The sequence below is a fragment of the Dipodomys ordii genome, unplaced genomic scaffold (assembly GCF_000151885.1).
Source record: "Dipodomys ordii isolate 6190 unplaced genomic scaffold, Dord_2.0 Scaffold270, whole genome shotgun sequence".
Classification (NCBI taxonomy): Eukaryota; Metazoa; Chordata; class Mammalia; order Rodentia; family Heteromyidae; genus Dipodomys; species Dipodomys ordii.
In genome coordinates, this window is record NW_012267486.1 from 361,370 (window position 1) to 370,607 (window position 9,238).

The following is a 9,238-nucleotide window of genomic DNA, read 5'->3' on the forward strand; positions in this document are numbered from 1 at the left end:
TCCCTAAATAAGGGGAACTTTAGGGAATATTATTTTTTAGCATATTAATATTTTACATCATGAGGTGTGACTAATTCCCTCTGGAATACAAAAAAAAAAAACATTCCTCCCAGTATTGCATGGAAAGGTTGCATTCAAAAGGGATACACATGGTAAGTCACAGATAATTTCTGCCTTCTTGAGCCCAGAGTTTCATGATTTCAGGTAAATCCAATGTAATTTTTTAATAGATTTCCATTTCTTGCAACAATATTATTCTCTCATCTGACAATAAATGTATGGAAAAGATAAATAATTCACTGTATCTACCTTTACCCTTCCATAATGTTTCTGTTTTTTTGTGTGTAAGTAGATGAATTATTATATATTAACTTCAGGACAGTCAAGGTAACCAGGTACTCAGGGCTTAGGAAATAATATCCAATGGAGACCTCCATTTCGCAGACTAGTCTGTTTCCCAAGATATTTCTTGACTAGATATTAAGAGTCCTGGGGTTACAGATAGAGGAGCTTAAGGAAAGTGGATGATATCACAGTCTGTTTTCCTTTCCACGGAGAAATGACAATTTTCTGCATAGAAGTAAAGTGAGTGCAGAGATTTTTCTCAAAGATATGTCTTATGTCACTGAATTAGTGACATGTGGGCTGTGGTTCTTCTCACTGGGATCTGACAGGCTGTTCCATTCTCCCCTAATCATGACCTCCCATGCTACTTTCATTCCATCTCTTCTCTCTGACCTTCAATACCAAAGTGCTATCTTTGTGCCACAGTGTCCATTGTTTGGACCATGATGTCCATCCTAAAATTGCTTCATCTTATTTGAAGTTCAATAGTTATTGAATGATATTTTATATTAAGTATTGTTTTACATTTAGATCTCTGTAACCTTTTGACAGCCTGATGAAAGCTGCTGCAACCCGGGAAAAATGCAGAAATGTTACACTCATAGACATCCAGGAAGCCAGTAGCTGGAGGATATGAAAAATGTCAAGGATGTCTTACAGTTCTTAATAGTCATGGGTCCCTGTAAAGCAACAATTTTGTAAGGTGATTATTTGGCTCCAGATTTTCATGACAGGGTCACACTATGCAGAGCAAATCTACTCCAGGTTGTGATGCTGAGTCCCTAAGTTATTTAACTTTCAAATCTTTTGTTTGTAATGAGAATCATACTTGTTTGTCTGTCATACTAACACAGAGAAAGTTACAGTAAATTATTAATGTGAATATGTTTTAATTAGAAAACGAGTTAATTAGCTATATAAATTTTTTATGGAAGAGAGAATATTCAACTTAAAAATCCTAAATATAAAATATATTGGATGTAGTAAGTGGAAAATTATATAGTGAGAATTTAGAGATTTAAAATAGTCTTTTCCACGAAATGAGCTAAAAAAAAGCGTACTCATAATTGCATATAAGCAATTGTACACAAGAATTTAACAAAAGACATGAGGGAAGTTCTTAAGGAACTGAAGAGTTATTTTCCTTATTACAAGACGTTCATGTAAGGGTTTTTGGAGGAAGAGACCCTCTGCAGTTGATGTCTTGAACTTCCAGGATGATTGAAAGTGATTGGAAGTGGCTAGAAATGGAATTTCAAGGAGGATGAAACTGTTGATTAAAAGTTTGTTTCAAGAAATACCAATTTAGCTAGGTTAATTAAATAATATATATTTATAAAAATCTGTCCATATGCAAAGGTAAACTGACCTTTTCTTTTTATTGGTAGTCAGATATGATTACAATCAAAAGAATGACTAAATTACAGACTATTGGAGATGAAAAGTTCCTCTACATTATTATGTCACTTCAGGCCTATAATATCTTTCTTATATAAATATTTTATGGTGGGTCTCTTCTTCAAACAAAAAAAAGGTAAGAATGAGATTGTTTTAATTGAATTATCAACTCAGATTCCTTAGAATTTAAGACCCTTGTCAAATATTACTGTGTCTAAAGCAAATGTTTAGAAAACGTATTTTCCTAGGAGTTCTTTTGATTGTGAGGAAAATAAAGGATTTTTCAATTTGACTGAGCACAAAATTTACCAAGAATGAGGAAATGCATATAAGAATTTTGTGTCTATTTTATCTATTTATCCTATATATCGACCAGTTTGCAAATTTCAACACAATGTCCTGAAGATATGAATGGTATTGGGAAAAACAAAATGAGCTAAATAAGGTTTCCAGACTGCACTAAAATAAATTGTACTTTAATTTGCATATTTACTTGCATTTATGTGGTTTCTAGTGTCATCTTCATAAGAAGGAGCTGGAGAAAAGTTTTGCTCTTGAAAATAAAACACCTGATGATAAAAAAAATTGGTAGAATTTGATAGAAAAAGTTATATTAAAAAAGTAACTAAGAATTGAGTTATCATTGACTCTTTGAGACAGTAACAAATGATGAAAAAATTGTAGTAGAACTGTAGAAAAAATAATAATTGTTTGCTGTTCCTCTTGTCTAAAACCACATCTCATACCTTTTCTGAATTTCTACCCTGCCCTAAATCATGAGTGTTTCTGGATCTCAGATTAAAAAAAACTCTTCCAGAGATTACTACTGTGGTTTGGTCTAGTGTCACCTGCTTGATGCCTTCCTGCCAAACTACTCCAGTTCTAAGTCATGAAAAAAACACACCTGTATATGGAAACATGAACAATTAATTTAGTTGCAATAGCCTCACTGTCATTTAGCTTAAATGAAATCAAGGGATGTTAACTAGTGTAAAGAGTGCTTCTTGTAAAATAAAAAAAAGAAATTAGAAATGGTGATATTAAAATATCATTACCTATTGTTTCCATTCCTTTGTTGATTTTAAGTACAAAATATCTTCATGATGCTTTAAGGTAGAAGCAATTTTTTGGAGATTATATAGTTTTTAATTTTTTTTTCAAAATTGAATATCTTAGAGAAATTTTATACAACTCTGTTTCTATAAACTTGTGTGCAACTTTAGATTTATAACATGAAATTACAAAGTAGTCAGATATATTCTAAATATTGAGTGCCTTGTTAATTAAATTTTTATTGGTATTATAAGGGTGATGTATAGAGGAGTAACCATTTCATAAGTCTTGTAATAAGTGCATTTCTTTTTGGACAATATCACTCTTTCATTCTTTCTGTGATTTTATTTTTATTTATTATTTTTGCTCATTCTGGAGCTTGAACTCAGGGCCTGGGCACTGTCCCAGAGCTTTTTTGTGCTCAAGGCTAGCATTTTGGTCCAGTACTATTTCAGGCTTTTTCTGAGTAGTTTATTGAAAATAAGAGTTTAACAGACTTTTCTGCTGATGCTGTTTTGAACCATGATCCTTGTATCTCAACCTCCTGAGTATCTAGGGTGACAGGCGTGAGCCACTGGTGACCAGATTTGACTGATATGGCTTTTTTTTTTTTGGTCCGGTCGTGGGGCCTGAGCTCTGGGCCTGGGCACTGTCCCTCAGCTCTTCAGCTCAAGGCTAGCGCTCTACCACTTGAGCCACAGTGCCACTTCCGACTTTTTTCTTTTTGCTTATGTGGTGCTGAGGAATGGAACCCAGGGCCTCATGCATGCAAGGCAAGCACTCTACCACTGAGCCACCTTCCCAGCCCCCCTGATATGGCTTTTTTAAGCATAAGTTTTAATAAGTGTCAGAGAAGTAAAACATGGTCCCTAGGATTACACCTGTAATCCTAGCTACTCAGGGGGCTGGTATCTGAGGATTGTGGTTCAAAATCAACACTGGCAGGAAAATCTGTGAGAGTATCATAATCTCCAATTAACCATCACTGGAAATAACCACTTGAAGTAGAGCTGTGGCTCACGTGGTAGAGTGCTAGCCATGAGCACAAAAGCTCAGAGAGAGTACCCACCTAACACCCTGAGTTCAAGCCCCAGTCCTAGGAAAAAAACATACACGCCTTTTATTTTCCATTTATTTGATTGACAAAATTAAGCCGAACATGAGAAAGCTAAGAAAAGTTTGACTTTGAAGGATCGTATTGGAAAGCATCATATTCTGAAGTATATTTGGGACTCATAATAACATAGTGAATTAGTCACTAAATTTGAGCAACAAGGGGTGAAGAGATTTATTAAGAAACTTGACAGAATGGACATGATGAGGATTATTTAATTTTGTTCAAACTATCCCATAATATTTCATAGCCATCATATTTCATAATATTTCATAGTTAATTGCATTACTACTACTACTACTACTATTATTTTTATTATTTGGCAGATACTGTGTTTCACACTTGTCCAATCTCTTCATCTAAAGATGCAACTAAATAATAATGTGACTGAGTTCATTCTGCTGGGGTTGACACAGGATCCACTTAGGAAGAAAATAGTGTTTGTTGCTGTCTTCATGTCCTATTTGGGGACATTGCTGGGAAATTTGCTGATCATTACGACCATCAAGAGCAGCCAGGCACTTGGGAGTCCAATGTACTTCTTCCTTTTCTATTTATCATTGTCTGATACCTGCTTCTCTACTTCCATAGCTCCTAGAATGATTGTGGATAGCCTTTTGAAAAAGGCCGCTATTTCTTTCAGTGAATGCATAATCCAAGTCTTTTCATTCCATTTCTTTGGCTGCCTGGAGATCTTCATCCTTATCCTCATGGCTGCTGACCGCTATGTGGCCATCTGTAAGCCCCTGCACTACACAGCCATCATGAGCCACAGAGTCTGTAGTATTTTGGTGGCTGTGGCCTGGGTGGGATCCTGTGTGCATTCTCTAACTCAGATTTTCCTGGCCCTGAGTTTGCCTTTCTGTGGTCCCAATGTGATTGATCACTATTTCTGTGACTTGGAGCCCTTGTTAAGCCTTGCCTGCTCAGATACTTATGTGATCAACCTCCTTCTGGTGTCCAATAGTGGGGCTATTTGCATAGTGAGTTTTGTCATGCTGATGATTTCCTATGCGATCATCCTGCATTCCCTGAGGAACCACAGTGCTGAAAGCAGGAAAAAAGCCCTCTCTACCTGTATCTCCCACATCATTGTGGTTATCTTATTTTTTGGACCTTGCATATTTATATATACACGTCCTGCAACCACATTCCCTATGGATAAATTGATAGCTGTGTTTTATTCTCTTGGAACACCATTGCTCAATCCTCTGATTTACACCTTGAGGAATGCAGAAGTGAAAAATGCCATGAAGAAGTTGTGGAGGAAGAAATTAATCTCAGATGATGTAAGATGAATGTAGGCCTCAAATCTATTGTGTGTGTGTGTGTGTGTGTAGATTAACCTTACAGAATGTTCTTCTTTTTAAAATCCTTTGTAGACTTGAGATGGTATCTTAGGTATCTTAGTTCTTTTAGATAAACAAGCAATGTGAGCATATACACTAATTGAGTTTGACCCAGTTTTATGCAAATACAACAAGCAAGACTCTCCTAAGTCCAAATACGTTTGGACGGCTTATTGGCAATGCTGTAGCTCTTTGCTGACTCTGCCTCTTCAGCTACCAAATATGGCTTATGATTTTGGTGTGTGATTTTTGTGCCTTTCTCCAGGTTGGTTTCTGGAGTTCTCTGATACTAGTTGCCCATCTAAACAGCCACAGTATTTATCGAGAGGCTGAATCTGGTATGCATCCCTTCTTCTAGACAGTTTCTTTTATTATGTACTCTGTTCTTATTACAGCTAATTATCAATTACCCATTTTTCCTTATTCAGCAGGAATTACCAGATTCAAATAGTTGCAGAAGCTTCATTATAAAGCACAGTGTGTCCACACACTGTGCTTTATAATGAAATGATTTACACTCTACAGTCTTACCAGCTTTTACCCAGATTTATTGAGAACAATGATGAGACAAAGAGAGAAAATTCAACCCAGGCAAGAGTCTTTAGATCTTACCAACACCATAATTACAAATGTAGTTCTGTAGCCATGGTATGATTTTTTTGGTGGTAAAACATAAGTTTATTCTCCTAATTTGATCCATTCTTATATTTTAAAAATTTACCTTGAATTATAGTGACTGCAATAGTTTCTTTATAGTAAAATATAATTCTGTTTGTAGTATATCAATCTCAAATTAAGGTAGAAATAATTACATGGGCTAGAAATGAGAACTCAGAAATTTAATGATGTATTACATAACCTATTACCCATAAGTAGCCAACTAGATAGAATAAAGAACATGATCAAAGGAGCCTAGAAAGAAAAGCTGTTTTGTTTTCTTTTTGTCTTGTTAGTTTGTCTATAAGTCTTTGGGAGTGTAAGGGGAGGCACAGAAATTGAGGGACAAAATGACCAAATACAGTGGTGGTACTCATTAGACAGTGTATTGAAAATGAACTCTACAACTTGTGGGTGGGATGTGAGGGAAAAACTGGAAGACTGCAAGGGAATGGGTTATATTGTTTAAAAGGAAATGTACTATTTGCCTGACTTATGTAAACTGGTTTGGTTATCAATCAATACTGGCATCCTGGAATGAGTTTTTGGAAGTATTTTCTCCTTTATTATGTGAAATAGCATAAGGAATGCTATGCTAGTTCTTCTCTAATGGTCTGGTAGAATTTTTCAGTGAATCCATCTGTTTGTTGTCATTTCTGCTATTACTTTTGCTAGAGATGTTCCACATGATTTGGAAATATACAATAAATCATTTGAGTTTTCTTATATTTGTTATAATAAAATAAAAGCATTAAAATATGAAATTGCCATACATAGATTTTAGTTTTTTGTGTGAATACAATATATATTAAATAATCAAATATCTGTGTAATGAGGAGTTTCTTTTATCTTTTTGTTGGTCTTAGGGCTTGAACTCTGGTCTTAGACGAGCTCCCTGTGCTCTTCAGCTCAAGGCAGTGTCCTACTGCTTGAGCCACAGTGCCACTTCCAGTTTTCTAGTGGTTTACTGGAGATAAGAGTCTCAGAGACTTTCATCCTGACTGGCTTTGAACTGCAATCCTCAGGTCTCAGCCTCCTGAGTAGCTAGAATTACAGGCATGAGCCACTGGAGCCTGTCTTGTGAGGAGCTTTTAAATCTGCATAGGAACAAACCCAGAATAACTCCTTTTAAGTTATGCTAATATATATTACAAAAGATGAAGCATTACTAGTCAGTAAGAACATGAAAAATTCTCATCATTGGCTCCACCACTGGAAAAGAGCTCCATCATTGATACTGACAAAGGCCCTGCCTGAGCACCTAGCTCCAACTCAGGCCTTGGAAGTAAACAAATAGGAGCCATTTCACAGGTCACAGTAACCTGACCTGACCTGCCAGGCCTAGCTCCACCCAGGGAAAGTTTCCCTTCCCAGGCAGAGGTATATCTGACCCCAGAGGAGTGAGTTTCTTCACTGGGTAAACAGACCCAGAGGCTGCCCCTCCCCACTGCAGCCTAGGCAGCAGGAGGGGTAAAAGAAAAACAATTGAAACTCAATAAATATAAATCCCGAGAATGGCTCCAGGCTGGACTCTGTGAGTGCCTCTGGAGCTAGCCCCTCAGGGAAAAGCTACTGATGGATGATAGGCCTCAACCCTATCCAGAACCTAGCCTCATCACAGCAACTCCAAGCTAGAGGAAACAACCATCTCCTTCCCAATGAACTAGCCTGAGAGGAAGATCACAAAGTCCTAGGAAGGGAGAGCTTCCTTCTCCCTGCTCAAACAAACTGACTTAAGAAACCAATCAAGCCACAGGAATACCAAACACCACAAGCAAACCAGAGAGGCCATCAAGAGACTGGTTACAGACACAGGGGAGATACAAGATTCCTCCTCCCCCGCCCCCCCCAAAATAAAAAATAACATTGAACACCAAATTAAGAAAATAAAGAAGTTCACACAAGAACTAAAACAAAGCTCCAACAAAGAATTTGAAGCCATCAGAGCTAAACAATTAGAAGGAAATGAAGTAAAAAAACAAAAACAAAAAAAACAAAGTAGAAATTCTTGACAGTAGGTTAGACCAGGGAGAAGATCGAATCTCTGGGACTGAAGACAGCCTAGATATTATACAGAAAGAACATGTAACTATCCAAGACAAATCCAAGAAATATGACAGATCTATTCAACATTTGGAAAATACCATCAGAAGGCCTAATCTGAGGATAATGGGGGTAGACGAGCACCTAAAGACAGAAGTTAATGGTCTAGGAAATTATTTAACACGATCCTAGCAGAGAACTTCCCAAACATGCAAAAAGATAGGCCTATTCAGATACAAGAAGATTTTAGAACCCCAAATAGACCAGACCAGAACAGGACATTCCACCATCACATTATAATCCGCACACAATCAATTCAGACCAAGGAAAAGATCCTTAAAGCTGTCAAGGAGAAAAGATCAATCACCAATAAAGGGAAACCAATTAGAATCATCTCAGATTTCTCAGCAGAGACAATTAAAGTAAGAAGAGCCTGGAATGATGTATGCCATGCCCTAAAAACAAACAACTATCAACCAAGAATACTGTACACAGCTAAACTCTCCATAACCGAAGGCCAAATAAAAACCTTCCAAAGCAAAGAAAACCTGAAACAATATATCTCCATCAAATCAGCCCTACAAAAGATACTAAAGATGTCCTACACATAGTAAATCAACAAGACCACAATAAAGGCCAAGAAATCGCAAATTGAGAATCCAAGAACCATAGGAAGAACCCAGTTGCCCCAGCCCCCAAGAAGATAGATAACATGGCAGGAACTCCCAAATACCTCTCAGTCCTAACTCTCAACATTAATGGACTTAACTCTCCAATTAAGCGACATAGACTGTCTAGTTGGATTAAAAAGCAAGATCCTTCTATCTGCTGAGAGTCACACACTGTCCATAAAAACAAACATATTCTGAAAGTGAAAGGCTGGAATAAAATCTAACAAGTGAACGGCCCCCATAAGCAGGCAGCAGTCACAATCTTAATATCACATAAAATAGACTTCAAAAAAATTAGTGAGAAGAGATAAAGAAAGTCACTACATATTAATTAAGGGATTTCTCCTTCAGGAGGATATCTACTCACCAAACAACAGAGAACCCAAATTTATCCAAGAAACACTACTTTCCCTCAAATCTCACAAATTTCCAAAGACATTAATTTGGGGGGCTTTAACACATCACTATCTCCACTAGATGGAGCAACTTGGCAAAAACACAACAGAGAAACCACAGATCTAAACAACTGCATAGATCAACTAGATTTAACAGACATCTACCAAATATTTCACCCAGCAGCATCAGAATACACATTCTTCTCAGCAGCA

General features: G+C 36.8%; 1 protein-coding gene across 1 annotated transcript; it reads left to right on the forward strand.

Annotated features, from left to right (window-relative positions):
* The first annotated feature begins 4,275 nt into the window (after positions 1 to 4,275).
* On the forward strand, positions 4,276 to 5,208 carry LOC106001141 (olfactory receptor 4C16-like). Its single transcript, XM_013036269.1, has one exon. The coding sequence runs from the start codon at positions 4,276 to 4,278 to the stop codon at positions 5,206 to 5,208; it is 933 nt and encodes a 310-aa protein (XP_012891723.1).
* The last annotated feature ends 4,030 nt before the right edge of the window (positions 5,209 to 9,238 follow it).

Coding starts and splice junctions, on each gene's coding strand:
- LOC106001141 (XM_013036269.1), top strand. CDS start 4,276: ATGCAACTAAATAATAATGTGACTGAGTTCATTCTGCTGGGGTTGACA.